The sequence below is a fragment of the Eriocheir sinensis genome, chromosome 30, assembly GCF_024679095.1.
Source record: "Eriocheir sinensis breed Jianghai 21 chromosome 30, ASM2467909v1, whole genome shotgun sequence".
Taxonomy (NCBI): Eukaryota; Metazoa; Arthropoda; class Malacostraca; order Decapoda; family Varunidae; genus Eriocheir; species Eriocheir sinensis.
In genome coordinates, this window is record NC_066538.1 from 16,039,862 (window position 1) to 16,055,964 (window position 16,103).

The following is a 16,103-nucleotide window of genomic DNA, read 5'->3' on the forward strand; positions in this document are numbered from 1 at the left end:
ACCAAGAAGGACATATTTCAGATTTTGGAACCTTGTTGGTGGTTATTCTCCGGGGTGTGGGAGAGCAAGAGAGGATCATTTTATCATCTCCAAGTCGTTCGCATCATTCTCGGGCTTTCAAACGAGGCGTAGAGGTTACCAAGAAGGACATATTTCAGATTTTGGAACCTTGTTGGTGGTTATTCTCCGGGGTGTGGGAGAGCAAGAGAGGATCATTTTATCATCTCCAAGTCTTTCGCATCATTCTCGGGCTTTCAAACGAGGCGTAGAAGTTACCAAGAAGGACATATTTCAGATTTTGGAACCTTGTTGGTGGTTATTCTCCGGGGTTTGGGAGATCCGTGGTGTCTTAGAACAAAAGAGACATATATCGTGTCTCGAACCCTTTCAGATCTTTTCTAGGCGTCCAATGGAAGCTTAGAACCCATGAAGCATATTTCAGGCTCTGGATTCCCCTTTGAAGCAACGTTGCCATATTGTCGTACTCAGCCTCTTATGTTTGCCGATTTCCGACCCAAACACTGTCCCCTGGGCCCCAATATCTGGCTTTATATAGAGTAATCGTTAAAGTGGTTAATTATTGGTGTTTCTTGGCAAGAGTCATGGGTCAGAAACCGGTGAATATGATACTCTGAGTACGATAATCTGGCAACGGTGCTTTGAAGATGATTCTTGGGTTTGATAAGATCCGCGGCTTCTCAGAACAAAAGAGTAGCTCATTTTCCGTCTGTTCATGTCCTTTCACATCTTTCTTGGGCGCCCAGTTTATGTCACAGGGAAGTCATCATACCTGGACTCCCCTTTAAAGGTAACTCTGGAGGTTGAGGAAATGCGCGGCAATTCGAAGCGAAAGAGTGGATTATTCTGTGTCTCCAAGTCCTTTCAAATCTTTCTTGGGCGCTCAACGAAGGCTTAGAACCGGCACGGCCACGGAACACATTTCAGGCTCTTGACTCTCCTTTGAAGGTAATCCTCGGGGCTGGGGAGACCCGTGGCGTGGCAGAGCGAAAGCCTGATTCATTCCTTGTCTCCTCGTTCACATCTTTCTTGGGCGTGGCGTGGCCGTGGGGTGTGATGCGAGGTGCTGGGCTGACCTCCCTTCCTGACTTCGAATCCCCCGATCTTGTGGACACGAAGATGCTGGGAGTGAACAGAGGAAGCGACGGGTCTTCCTCCTGCCTTACTTGACGTTCCTGTGGCCTTGAGGAGTGTTGAGGGCGTGGGGATGGCGCGGAATCATCACTCTTAACTATCACGGGTACTGGGGAGCTGGGTTGAGGGATGAGGTTGCTGCGGATGTCAAACTGTCTTGCGGATCCGAACTGCGCTAACGAGGCTGGTGGAGATAGGAGAAGGTCCCCGTTTGGCTGAATGTGTGTGTTGTGGAGGTTACTGGGTTGATGAGGGTGGTTCAGCTGTCCCCCAAAGAGCGTTGATGTGGTTGTCAGTCCTTCCACCACCCCTTGATGTCTTCCGTGGTGCTGGTGTTGGTGGAGGTGCGATGGTGTTGAGGCGTGGATTGGGGACGGCGTGGAGTGGTGGTGAGGCTTCGTGGTGGAGATGTGGATGGTGTTGGGGATGGGGCTTGCCGTCGTGTGGTGGAAGTGTCCCTTGGGGGTGGAGTGGTGGATTGGTGGTGCCGCGGAGGTGACGTGGAATGCGTTCTTGTGGTTGTGGTGGTTTGGGTTGTGTTTGGATTTGGAGGACAGCCGTAGGAGGTTGTGATCGCTTCTATAGAGGGTTGGAAACTCCTTCTTGCCGTGCGTGGGGATGGAAAAGTGATCAAGATGGTCGTTTGGAATCGGTTTGGAGTGTCCGTGATCCGCTCTTGTACTAGTGGCAATGTGGTGATTTTGGTGATGATTCAAGTCCTGGTGGTCGGTGGTGATGACTGGGTGGTGGTTCTTCAAGTTCGCCGTGGTGGTGTGGTGGTGGTTGACGGGGTGGTGTTGGTGGTGGGTCCGTGGAGGTGGGTGCTGAGGCTCGCCGTCATAGAGGACCTTAGCGTGGTATCCGTCGTCGTTGGCGTGGTAGATAACTGTTTGCAGCCTCCCGTCCGGCAACTGAACCTGTAGTAGTAGTAGTAGTAGTAGTAGTAGTAGTAGTAGTAGCAGTAGTAGTAGTAGTGGTAGTAGTAATAGTAGTAGTTGTAGTGGTAGTTATAGGAGGGATATGTTAAGTTACTCTCCATATGTCACCCTTTCTTTTTTTCCTTTCTTTCCTGTCTACTTTCCCTTTTCTTCCTTTCCCCTTTCCTTGCCTCCAGCCATTCCCTCTTCATCTTCTTTCCTGTCTTCTTTTCCCTTTTCTTCCTTTCCCTCTTCTTCCCTTTCTTTGCCTCTAGTCATTCTCTCTTCATCTTCTTTCCTGTCTTCTTTTCCCTTTTCTTCCTTTCCCTCTTCTTCCCTTTCTTTTTTTCTAGTCATTCCCTCTTCATCTTCTTTCCTGTCTACTTTTCCCTTTTCTCCCTTTTCCTCTCCTTCCCTTTCCCTCTTCATCTTCTTTCCTGCCTTCTTTTCCCTTTTCTTCCTTTCCCTCTTCTTCCCTTTCTTTGCCTCTAACCATTCCCTCTTCCGTCTTCTTTCCTGTCAAGTTTTCTTCCTCTACTTTCTTCCCCCTGTTCCTGTTTTCTCTCACACTTCTTCCTTTCCTTTCTTCTTTCCTGCCTACTTTTCCTGCATCTGTTCTGCTTCTTTCTGTTTCCTTTTATAATTTCTCCTTTATTTCTTTCTGATCCTTCTTCTCTTCCTTCCTTTCTCTCCCATTTCCTCTAACACTTAATTTTCTTTCTTCTTTCCTTTTTATTCTCTCCTTTTCCTCTCCCCTTTTCCTTTATTTTTCCTTATCCTTCTTCTCTTCCTTCCTTTCTCTCCCATTTCCTCTAACACTATTTCTTTCCTCTTTCCTTTTTATTTTCTCATTTTCCTCTCCCTTCTTTCCATCCTGTCCCATATCCTCTAACTCTTCTTCATTTTCTTTCTCCTCTTTTTCCTCTCCCTGTTCTTCCCACTCTCTCTCTCTCTCTCTCTCTCTCTCCGTCCCTTCACTCCCTCCCAGCGTTATCATATTATCGTACTCAAAACATCGCATTTATCAGTTCCAGGGCCCAAAACTCTCCTACCCACACAGATAACGAGATTCCAGTTAAAGTTATCGTTAAAAGCGTTACTTATTGGTGTTTGTTTGCGATAGCTGTGAGTCAGAAACCGGAAAATACAATGTGCTGCGTGGCTGAGTACGATAATTTGGTAACGCTGCTCTCTCTCCCTTCACTTCCCCCTCCCCCTCACCTGGTAGTGTCCTGTGGTACCCTTGGAGTCGCTGGTCTCGTGTCTGGAGTACTCGGTGCCGTGGTAGTCATCCTTCACGCTGTAGCCGAAATTGGAGGGACGCTTCTCGTACTGGCGGAGCGGGAGAGACAGTGAGAGAGATACTACAGAGAGACACCAGAGAGATACACATGATTACAGGTACAAAGAAAGATACACGGATACAAATATGCTAAGATACAAAAATAAGAAAGATACACAGATAGAAAAAAAGATATATATACAGAATAACATACTTTTATTTAGAGCAGAGGAGGCAGTTCAAGGGCGTAAAAAAAAGAAAACTAATGAAAAAAAAAGCCCGCTAATTTATAAGTATACGTTGAAAAAGGTTATTCGTAAATGTAATGGGTAACTATTGATTTTTGCTTTGTTGCCGAATTTGTTAACCCTATACGTTCCGACCCCTTGAGATTTTTCGCGCTCGTATAGCTAGCATCGTATTGATTTTTCTGAACAACAATAACGCTCGTGAACACTAAGTACTGCAACCTAATCAATGGTGTAAAGCAATAGTGAATAATGAGTGAAAAGAAACTCTCAAGAAATAAAATCCTTTTCTCCCTCTTCCTCCTATTCTTCCTTCTTTTCTTCTTCTTCCTCCTCTTCCTATTCTTCCTTCTTTTCTTCTTCTTCTTCCTCTTCTTCCTTCTTTTCTTCCTCTTGCTCCTTTTCTTCTTCCTCCTCTTCCTCTTCTTTCTCCTTTTATTCTTCCTCTTCCTCTTCTTCCTCCTTTTCCTCCTTTTCCTTTTCTCGCTAGCTTCTCGCCTCTTTTTCTTCCTCTTCCTTTTCTTCTGCCTCTTCCTCTTCTTCCTCTTCCAGTCCTTCTTCCTCTTCTTCTTCATCTTCCTCCTCTTCCTTTTCTTCCTCCACCTCCTCTATTTCCTCCTCATATTCCTCTTACTCAGCTTCCAGCTCTTCCTCCTTTACTTCCACCTCTTCTTCCTCCTTTTCCTTCTTCCTCCTCCTCTTCTTTCTTTCCCTCTTTTCCCCCTCCTCTTCCTCTTCTTCTTTTTCCTTTTCCTCTTCCTCTGCTTCCTACTTTTCCTCCTCTTCCTAGCTTCTCGTCCTACTCTTCTTCCTCATTCTTCCTCTCACTCTTCCTTTTCTTCTTCCTTCTCATCTTCTTCTTCCTTTTTCTTGATTTTGCTCTTCTTCCTCCTCTTCCTCTTTCTCTTCTTCCTCCTCTCCCACCTCTTCCTCTATTTCCTCCTCTTCTTCCTCTTCCTCTTCTTCATCCTCTTCCTCCTTTTCTTCCTCTTCTTCCTACTCTTCCTAGTCTTCCTCTTCTTCCCCCTTATTGTCCCCTTCCCTCTTTTCCTCCTCTTCTTCCTCTTCTTCCTCCTCTTCTTCTATACTTTTCCACCTCTTCCTAGCTTCTCGTCCTCTTCTTCTTCCTCTTCTAGCTTCTTCCTCCTTTTCCTCCCCTACCTCTTCTTCTTCCTCTTCCTTTTCTTCTTCCTCTTTTTCCTCCTCTTCTGCATCTTCCTCTCCTTCCTCTTCTTCTTCCTCCTCTTCCTCTATTTCCTCCTCTTCCTCTTCCTTCTTCATCCTCTTCTTCCTCCTTTTTGGTGATGATGGTGATGGTAGTGATGATGATGATGGTGATGATGGTGATGATGGTGGTGATGATGATGGTGGTGATGATGATGGTGATGATGGTGGTGATGATGATGGTGGTGATGATGATGGTGGTGATGATGATGGTGGTGATGATGGTGGTGGTGATGATGGTGGTGATGATGATGGTGGTGATGATGATGGTGATGATGATGGTGGTGATGATGATGGTGATGATGATGGTGATGATGGTGATGGTGGTGATGATTATGGTGGTGATGATGGTGGTGTTGATGATGGTGATGATGGTGGTGATGATGATGGTGGTGATGATGATGGTGGTGATGATGATGGTGGTGGTGATGATGGTGGTGATGATGGTGGTGATGATGATGGTGGTGATGGTGATGGTGGTGATGATGATGGTGGTGATGGTGATGATGGTGATGGTGGTGATGATGGTGGTGATGATGATGGTGGTGATGATGATGGTGGTGATGATGGTGATGATGGTGGTGATGATGTTGATGATGCTGATGATGATGGTGATGATGATGTTGGTGATGATGATGGTGATGATGGTGGTGATGATGATGGTGGTGATGATGATGGTGGTGATGATGATGATGACGATGATGATGATGGTGGTGATGATGATGGTGATGATGGTGATGATGATGGTGATGATGATGGTGGTGATGATGATGGTGATGATGGTGGTGATGATGGTGATGATGATGATGATGGTGGTGATGATGATGGTGGTGATGATGGTGGTGGTGATGATGGTGGTGGTGGTGATGGTGGTGGTGATGGTGGTGGTGATGATGGTGGTGATGATGATGATGGTGGTGATGATGGTGGTGGTGATGATGGTGGTGATGATGATGGTGGTGGTGATGATGGTGATGGTGATGATGATGGTGGTGATGATGATGGTGGTGATGATGGTGGTGGTGATGATGGTGGTGTTGATGATGGTGGTGATGATGATGGTGATGATGGTGGTGATGATTATGGTGGTGATGGTGATGGTGGTGATGATGATGGTGGTGATGATGGTGATGATGGTGATGATGGTGATGATGATGATGGTGGTGATGATTATGGTGTTGATGATGATGGTGATGATGTTGGTGGTGATGATGATGGTGGTGATGATGATGGTGGTGATAATGATGGTGGTGATGATGTTGGTGGTGATGATTATGGTGGTGATGGTGGTGGTGATGATGGTGGTGGTGATGATGATGGTGGTGATGATGATGGTGATGATGATGGTGTTGATGGTGGTGGTGGTGATGATGGTGATGATGGTGGTGATGATGATGGTGGTGATGATGATGGTGATGATGATGATGGTGGTGATGATGGTGGTTGTGATGGTGGCGTTGATGATTATTTGACCGTTTGAACCTAGCTCCCTCTCTTCCATCTTTCATAGTATTTTTTTATACGCTAAATTTCCTTTCCTATTCGTCTTGATATCCCAAAATCCTCTCTCAAATGCATCCAGTCCCCCAAAATAAACCATATGAGGCCAGATATATATATATATATATATATATATATATATATATATATATATATATATATATAGTCATAGGCTATTTGACTGTTTGAACCTAGCTCCTCTCTTCCATCTTTCATAGTATATATATATATATATATTTATATATATATATATATATATATAGAGAGAGAGAGAGAGAGAGAGAGAGAGAGAGAGAGAGAGAGAGAGAGAGAGAGAGAGAGAGGCCAGTCATAGGCTATTTGACCGTTTGAACCTAGCTCCTCTCTTCCATCTTTCATAGTATTTTTTATTACGCTAAATTTTTTTTGCCGATAAGAGTATATTTGCTTATATTGAAAGGAACTGAATATGAATGACATGAATATTTCGCAGCAAGTGACACTGGCACTGATATTATTTTATATATATATATATATATATATATATATATATATATATATATATATATATATATATATATATATATATATATATATATATATATATATATATATATATATATATATATATATATATATATATATATATATATATATATATATATATATATATATATATATATATATATATATATATATATATCTATGAAAGATGGAAGAGAGGGGAGCTAGGTTCAAACGGTCAAATAGCCTATGACTGGCCTCTCTCTCTCTCTCTCTGACTCCAAGCACGTACGTTTTTTTCTTTATTAGCTATATATAGGAATTGTCTGGCCAAAGTACAAGAAATTAACATATGTACGAGACACAGTTATCACCTTATGGTAGTGTCAAAATAAGTATTGTATGTGCCATAATTCGTCATCGCCTCGCCGCAATCACAAGCTCGTGTCGCCAACTGCCGTTGAATAACTCTCGTACACAGCGGGCTGTGTACGTTTTTATTATGTTTTTATTACAGCTAGCTTGTTTGTTGGTCTGTTTAGTGTATCAGCTAAAGCTTTGTTAACATAAAAGATGCAGAACATGCAGTATAGCACTATACAATACAGGTATATTAATACTTATAACAGTAATAATATCGTCATCCGGAGGCGTTTGAACGTTGGTTTTTTTTTCACAGCGTATCGCCGTGCTTCAAAATGATTCGCGTCGGTGTTTCTAAATATTCGTGTTTAGCAAGATAACGGAGGCTCCTATGGTTATTTTTGATATCGCATCTTAATCTACGGTATTTTCTACGTTTATCAGTAGGTCTGTTTTTCTTTTAAACTTGGTAATAAAAAAAAAATGATCGTTTTGACAAAAATCCTCAGGGGGGGGCAAATGTGGCCCGGGTCGGAACGAATAGGGTTAAGGCGTTTTGGGTACTGATGGAAAGGAAAAGACAGGGACAGGCAGGTACAGGGAGACACAGAATAACATAAGAGGTTAATTAGAATACGTGGAATAAGGTAGTTCATAAATATTTGTGGTAGCTGTTGATTTTTGTTTGCTTTTTAGCCGAATTTGTTAGGGCGTTTTGGGTATTGATAGGGAGGAAAAGACAGAGACAGGCAGGTACAGGGAGACACAGAATAACACAAGAGGTTCATTAGTATACATGGAATAAGTTAGTTCATATATAATTGTGGTAGTTTTTCTTTTTTCTGCCTTTTAGCCGAATTTGGAGGGATGTTTCGGGCACTGGCGGGAGAGAGGGATGTTGAGAGGTATACAGAGAGACACACAGGAAGATAAACATAATAACACAGAGGTTCATTAATATACGTGGAATAAGGTAGTTGTTCTTTTTTTCTCATATGTAGCCGAATTTGCAGTGACGTTCCAGGTAGCCTACTGGCGGGATGGGAAAACAGAGATGCTGAGAGGTACAGAGAGGCGAAGAATAACACAGAAATTGGTGGTAGGAAAGACAGAGGTAGGGTCTACATATCTGCAGGTCAGGCCGTGTGCTAGGCTAAAACGGGCCGAGTCTGGGCATCTCGGGAGCAACCTCTGAGCGTGACGTCACATGCAACGTTACCCGATTGTCGTACTTGGCGTATTATTTTTGCCGATTTCTGACCAAAAACTATCGAACCCACAAAGATAACGATCTGCATTTATGATTATTGTTAAAATCGGTAATTATTGATGCCCTTTTTTGCAATATTTACGGGACAGAAACTTGAAAATACAATGTTACGTGTACGATAATCTGGTAACGTTGGTCACGTGGAGGATTCAGTTGCTCGCGGGAGTTTGTGTCGTGTGATTCACCTAACTGACGCTTCCTCTTGATTTGACAATATGCCTATCAATTCGCTTTTCTTCGCGCCTGTTTATAGTGCCTCGTGTATCTACCGTGTCTGGAAATTGCACTGGTTAAAAGAATCAACCATGTGCAAGTTAGTGTTCAGAGGGACGAAGAAGGAAGACTCGAGTGGATTTGCCTATAAATTCGCTTTTCTTCACGCCTGTTGATAGTGCCACGTGTATCTACCGTGTCTGGAAATTGCACTGGTTAAAGAAAACAACCATGTGGAAGTTTTACTAGTGTTCAGAGGGACGAAGAAGGAAGACTCGAGTGGATTTGCCTATAAATTCGCTTTTCTTCACGCCTGTTGATAGTGCCACGTGTATCTACCGTGTCTGAAAATGGCACTGGTTAAAGAAAACAACCATGTGGAAATCTGCGTAGTGTTCAGAGGGACGAAGAAGGAAGACTCGAGTGGATTAAGCCCTGCCCGCGGGAAAACTTCAACCCTCATCCTATGCCGCCTCCACCTTAGTCAGCGAAATGCCGAGAACTTGAAATATGAATTGGTGAAGCTGTCAGTGCCCGGGAAACAGCGTAGAGTGAAGCTAACATTCCGTCTTCCATCCCTGAAGGTGAGACGCCCATGTTATGATGATCGGTGCTGGGATGGGTACAGCGCGGGGCGAAACGTTTGGTCTGGGTCTTGGTCGTGGGCGGACGGTGAAACGTTAATCGTCACTGGAATATCTTCAACCTTACGTCGGTATTCTTGAACGCTTCTACCTCTCACATCAACTATTTCCAAAGGCCAAAACGGAGATCAGTCGGGTTCTTAGGAGTGGTTTCTTTGATTCACGGTACAGAGGAAGAGTTGAACTAGCACCAGGATCATACAACTACCCCTGAAAATGCTCACAACTCCTACGAAAACCTTGCCAAATATGTGAGTTTGGGGGCAGAAATGTTTAAGAATATGGCTCTAAGTTAGTCTCTTCCTTAACCCATGTTCGCTTCCTGTCTCTCCATGTTATACCCACAATATTCATCTTAACTCATATTTGTACGCTTCTTAGCTTTCTAATTATTCTGCGAGGCGTTAAGTGTATGAACGTTACGACTTTTCTACGGTAAACCAAGCACTCCATGGCAAAAACAAAAACAGTGAAAAAGCCCACCAGACACCTCTCCTCTAAAACAAAACTTAACTGAGTGGCCAAAAGAGAGATCTGTTCCGGACACACTGATCGTAGCTACACCTTTCTCTTTGGCCTGAGTGGGAGGTGCTATCCACGACATTATCGCGTTTACAAAAAGCACATCAACCCATTCAAACAATTCACCTCCTGGGAACAACTGAACTTACCTTACGTTCGTGGGAGTGGTGGGAGTCGTGAAGGGCCGTGGAGTGTTGAGGATCATGCAGAGTGGAGTGATGGGGGTCTAGGAGAGAGAGTGATGAGTGGGGGTCATGAATAGTGGAGTGGATGGGGTCGTGATGAGTGGAGTGGTGAGGATCATGCGGAGTGGAGTGATGGGGGTCTAGGAGAGAGAGTGAGGAGTGGGGGTCATGAATAGTGGAGTGGATGGGGTCGTGATGAGTGGAGTGGTGAGGATCATGCGGAGTGGAGTGATGGGGGTCTAGGAGAGAGAGTGAGGAGTGGGGGTCATGGATAGTGGAGTGGATGGGGTCGTGATGAGTGGAGTGGTGAGGATCGTGGATAGGAGTGAGGTGAGGATCGTGGATAGGAGTGGAGTGGATGGGGCCGTGGATAGGAGTGGAGTGGTGGGGATCGTGAATAAGGGGTGAGGAGTGGAGGGCGGAGAGGTGGGTGCCGTGGGAGGGGTGATGGGGGTCAAGGTGGTGATGGGTGTAAGAGAATGGGTCTGGGTGGTGATGATCCGGCGTGGCTCCTCCCCTCACCACCATCACCATCATCACCACCATTGTCACTATACGAGTCACCATCATCTGGGAAGGGAATGCATGAGATTAGGTCAGTAACACACACACACACACACACACACACACACACACACACACACACACACACACACATACACACACAGTTTAAAACCTCGTCTATTAACCATTTATTTTTTTCTTTGTCGACACACACACACACACACACACACACACACACACACACACACACACACACACACACAGTTTAAAATCTCGTCTATTAACCATTTTTTCTTTGTCCACACTAATAAACTTTTCCATCTTGTCTTATATATATTTTTTCTTTTTCCAACAGGTGAGAATGTAACCAAAGGACACACGTTAATTAGTCCCCCGAAAGGCCAGGTAAGACTAATTACACCTTGCTAATTGGTTTATGTGTAGTTACGTTGTTTGTTAGTGTAATTACTCTATTTAGGACCGGAGGGCGAAGAAGAAGGAGAAGGAGAAAGAGATGTTATTTTGAAGGAGAGGAAATAGAAGTAGAATAATTAGAAAAAGAAGTAAAAGAAGAAAAAAGAAGAGAAGAGAAAAAAGATTTGTAGATAGATAAAACATTAGGGCAATAGATAGATAGATAGATAGTGAGAATAAATGAATAACAGAATAATGAAACTGAGAAATAAATAAGAAAGGAAAGTAAAATGATGATGCTGGAGAGAGAAAAAAAAGAAGAAAGAAATAAGATGAAAATAAGAAGAAAATAAGATGATGAAAAGAAGAGGAAAAAACAAAGATAATGAAAAGAAGAAAATAAAAAATGTGAAAATGTTAAATGATGCTGAGAGAGAGAGAGAGAGAGAGAGAGAGAGAGAGAGAGAGAGAGAGAGAGAATTTAACACTTACCTTGGCTCAAGTCTCGCTCGAATGAAGATGATTCCCAAGATTCCCACTCTTTATACTCTCTCTCTCTCTCTCTCTCTCTCTCTCTCTCTCTCTCTCTCTCTCTCTCTCTCTTTCTCAGCATCATTTTACATTCTTTTTCCATGTTTTTCTTGTTTTTTTCATTATTATTTGTCTATTCTCTCTCTCGATCTATCTATTTATCTATCTATCCATATTTATCTATCTATCTATCTATCTATTCTTCTATTATCTAACAATCTCCTTCTTCTTCTTCTTCTTCCTTTTCTTCTTCTTTAAAATAATATCTCTTCCCAATTATCTTCCTCCTCCTCCTCCTCCTCCTCTTCCTCCTCCTCCTCCTCTTCCTCCTCCTCCTCCTCCTCCTCTTCCTCCTCCTCCTCCTCCTCCTCCTCCTTTTTCTTCTCTTTTTTCTCCTCCTCCTTCTCCTCCTCGTAAGGACTCGCAGGTCTGCTGTTGTTTGTTCTTCCTTTGTGTTTCTTTGTGTTCCTCCTCTTGATCCTTTTCACTTTCCCTCTATATCCATCTATTTATCAATGTGTTCTTCTTGCTTAGTTCGTGCGTATGTTTGTGTCAGTGACCAGCTGTAGGGCTCGAACCCGGGTCACCTGTCAGAAGGGTCGCCAGGTGTGTTCCGTGAGCCACTGCATAAGCGACAAGGGCGAGGTGTTCCCAGGGGTTAGGAAGACCTTGAGGGTGTACGTGAGGTCGAGGAGGAAGAAGAGGAGGAGGAGGAGGAAGAAGAAGAGGAAGTTGTTTTGAAGAGAATGAAGTAATAGTTATGGTGGCAGTAGTAGTAGTAGAAGTAGTAGTAGTAGTAATAGTAGTAGTCGTGTTAGTAGTAGTAGTAGTAGTAGTCGTGTTAGTAGTAGTAGTAGTAGTAGTAGTAGTAGTAGTAGTCGTGTTAGTAGTAGTAGTAGTAGTAGTAGTAGTAGTAGTAGTAGTAGTAGTAGAACAGAGCATATGAAGAAAGAATACAGAATGTGGACCAGGGCTCCTTCACCCCATAGTGTTCACGACGTCAGGAGGGATGGGACCAAGGGCTCAGAGCTCCCTAAGACTCGCCGAAACACTCGCGGATAAGAAACAACAGCCAAGAAGCAGTGTGGTCGCCTGGATGAGATGCAGGCTGTCCTTCTCCCTCCTGAGGTCAGCCTTGGTCTGCCTGAGAGGAACCAGGTCACCTACACCTAAAACCACCCGCATTGCCGACCTGGACTTTGAGGCGACGGTGGTTGATAGTCGTATCAACCACAAGCTCTGTTAGCTTAAGAATAATCTGTTCAGTAAGGTTTGCAATACTAAATAAAGATGGTTGTCGGCCACAGTCATTGTCGGGGTGGGGCCAATGAATTGCTTTGTGAAAGGATATGAGAAAAAGATACCGCTCACAACGCAACTCTAATGGATGGAGACCCGTATAGAAAGAAAAAGTAGTAGTAGTAGTAGTAGAAGAAGAAGAAAATAGGAAGAAAAAGGAGAAGGAGAAAAGAAGTAGAGCAAGAAGAAGGATATGAAGAAGAAGAAAAAAGAAGAAAATGAAGAAGAAGAAGAGTGCGTGGGAATAAATGAAATGGAGGAGGAGAAAAGGAAGAGGAAATGACCGAGGAAAAAGGAAGGAAAATATAATGGTTTTGGTGACATAAATGAGGGAAGATCAGGAGGAAGAAGAAGAGGAGGAGGAGGTGTTGCAAAGGAAAGGGGGTGAAGAGGACGAGGGGAAAAAATGAAAGAGCGGAAGAAATAAAAAGAAAAAAAAACAAGAGGCGGTGAGGAAAGTTATTGTTGGAAGAAGAAGAGGAGGAGGAGAAGGAAAGTGAGAGAAAATGGGAAATCAGAAAAGATGGAAAAGAAAACGAGTGAAGAAAATTTGATATGAAAATAATGAAAAGAAGAAGAAGAAGAAGAGGAGGAGGAGGAGGAGGAGGAGGATAGGTGTGAGAGAAAATGGGAAATCAGAAAAGAGGAAAAAGAAAACGAGTGAAGAAAATTTGATATGAAAATAATGAAAAGAAGAAGAGGAGGAGAAGGAGGAGGAGGAGGATAAAGAGGAGAAAGAAAAATAGGCATACTGATTAAGATAGAAAAAAAAAAATGACACCGAAAAAGTTGGATATATCTGGAAAAATGTTACAGGAGGAGGAAGAAGAGGAGGAGGAGGAGGAGAAAGAAAAATAGGTATACAGATAAAAATAGAAAAAAATGGAAGAAATGACGTGGAAAAAAATTGAATATATCTGGAAAAATGTTACAGGAGGAGGAAGAGGAGGAGGAGGAGGAGGAGGAGTGATTAAAAAAGGAAGTAACTGAACGGGAGGCTAAAGAAGAAAAATAAATGGCAGGAAGAAAGTGTGGTGGAGGAAACAAGAGAAGGAACAGAAGAGGAAGAAGAAGACGAAGAAGATACAATTAAAGAGGAAATTGAAAAAGACATGGATCAAAAAATGGAAGAAAAAGAAGATGAAGAAGAAAAAGAAGAAGAAGAAGAAGAAAGATTTAATGAGGCGTAAAGGTGTCATCAAGAGAGAGAGAGAGAGAGAGAGAGAGAGAGAGAGAGAGAGAGAGGTGTTAGCCAAGCCATAGGTGTCAACGTAAATCAAACTCAATCTTACCTCACACATAGTCACGAAGATGCCCCACATTCCTACGACAACAACAACAACAACAACAATAACAACAACAACAACGTAACCAATAATGTCTTCGTAATTGCGTTCGACTCAGGCTTCGAACCCCTCAATGAAGCAGTCAGTGAAGCGACGTAGCTTGGGAGGCAGCTTAAGGGCAGAAAACAAAAGAACAACTAAAAAATACGCTCAGTCAATAAGTGGAGTATCTGTGTAGAGACGAAGGCTGGAAGTATTTAATAGGCTGTCTAACTGACTGACTAAGTGATTAACTGATTGATTGACTGACTTTCTACTGGCTGACTGTAAGAACGAAGGACTAACTGACTGACTGACCAAGTGATTAACTGATTGATTGACTGACTTTCTACTGGCTGACTGTAAGAACGAAGGACTAACTGACTGACTGACCAAGTGATTAACTGATTGATTGACTGACTTTCTACTGGCTGACTGTAAGAACGAAGGACTAACTGACTGACTGACCAAGTGATTAACTGATTGATTGACTGACTTTCTACTGGCTGACTGTAAGAACGAAACTGACTGACTGACTGACCATTGATTAACTGATTGATTGACTGACTTTCTACTGGCTGACTGTAAGAACGAAACTGACTGACTGAATGACTAAGTGATTAACTGATTGATTGACTGACTTTCTACTGGCTGACTGTAAGAACGAAACTGACTGACTGACTGACTAAGTGATTAACTGATTGATTGACTGACTTTCTACTGGCTGATTGTAAGAACGAAACTGACTGACTGAATGACTGAGACTACCTTACTGACTGACTGACTACCTAGCTGGCTAACTGAATGAATGAAAGAATTAATAAACTGATTAAATGACTTAGTAAATGACTGACGGACTGACCTAACTAACCACCTAATTAACTAACTACCAGATTAACTAACTGACTAACTAGCTAACAAACTAATTAACTGACTAACCAACATTTCGATAAGTAAATTAATCAGTCAGTCGTTAAATTACCAGTAAACACACCATTATTTTTATTAGAGAGAGAGAGAGAGAGAGAGAGAGAGAGAGAGAGAGAGAGAGAGAGAGAGAGAGAGAGAGAAACGCGGACTTGACCACTCCAGTAAAAGTAGAAACGAAAGGAAATTTATCGACTCAAAAGTTCACGAGTTTCCCCTGAGAGAGAGAGAGAGAGAGAGAGAGAGAGAGAGAGAGAGAGAGAGAGAGAGAGAGAGAGAGAGAGAAGAGGAAAACGGAAAACACACGAATAGCCTAATAAAGTGGAAAATGAGACGTGTAAACAAGACATTGAGAAACAGAAAGAAAACGAAGATAATAGGTGAAAAAAAGTAGAGATGCAATGGAAGAAAACGTGAGAAAAGGTAAACTAGAGTAGATACGGTGAAGATGAGAAGAAGAGGAATTACTGATCACTGGGCATCGCTGAAAATGACTTTGTGGCGAACCAGCGACTTCTCCGTGAAAATGAATACAGGGTTGTTACCAGCTTACTTTTGTCCTTCATGAGAGTGGCGAGTAGCGGGCTTTTTTTTGTTTGTTTTTTTCACTCTTTTTGTTGCCCTTAAGCAGTCTCCTTTGCTGTAAAAAAAAAGAAAAAAAAAAAAGAATGTCCGTGAACGCCAACTCCGGCTATAATTATGGTCACAATGCGCGCCTCCAGGACACCGATTCTGCTCATAGGGTTGCTTCTGTAGATGACCCAGGGTGGAGGAGGTCAAGGGGACGCCCACGGAACTCATGACTAGGGCAAGTTGATCAGTCCTACCTGGAGTGGCTCAGAAAGGGAAGGTTAACTGCTGGGAGGGACCGTTGAGGGTAGAAGCGCCGTTAGTTCTTGAGTTTTTTTTTTTTTTTTTTTTTTTTTTTTTTTTACAACAAAAGAGCAACGTTGCCATATTGTCGTACTCAGCCGATTATATTTCCCGACTTCCTACCCCCAAACTGTCTTCTGGGCTCCAATAACGAAACTCATTTATAGTTATCGTTAAAAGAGTTAGATTCTGATGTTTCTTGGCAATAGTTAGGCGTCAGAAACAGG

At 42.9% G+C, this 16,103-nt stretch overlaps 1 protein-coding gene and 1 long non-coding RNA gene across 4 annotated transcripts in view; one reads left to right on the plus strand and one right to left on the minus strand.

Moving 5' to 3' along the window:
* Positions 1-10,572, minus strand: part of LOC127005640 (histidine-rich glycoprotein-like) — an 11,798-nt gene extending 1,226 nt beyond the window's left edge. Inside the window, exons 1-4 of one of the 2 annotated variants that reach the window (XM_050874656.1) lie at positions 9,968-10,572; positions 3,291-3,401; positions 306-2,069; positions 1-31 (exon numbers count right to left, since the gene is read on the minus strand). The exon at positions 1-31 is cut by the window's left edge and continues 1,226 nt beyond it. In XM_050874656.1, the coding sequence (XP_050730613.1) occupies positions 942-2,069; positions 3,291-3,401; positions 9,968-10,570 (1,842 nt within the window). In that variant the 5' untranslated portion in view covers positions 10,571-10,572 and the 3' untranslated portion in view covers positions 1-31; positions 306-941. Of the gene's footprint in view, positions 169-305; positions 2,070-3,290; positions 3,402-9,967 lie in introns of both variants that reach the window. The other variant, XM_050874655.1, reaches the window with a different exon arrangement.
* The window catches only part of LOC127005644 (uncharacterized), a 100,002-nt gene that overhangs the window by 34,507 nt on the left and 49,392 nt on the right, over positions 1-16,103 (plus strand). For both annotated transcript variants that reach the window (XR_007758772.1, XR_007758771.1), the window contains one exon: positions 10,863-10,912. This is a non-coding gene — a long non-coding RNA (uncharacterized LOC127005644). The remainder of the gene's footprint in view (positions 1-10,862; positions 10,913-16,103) is intronic.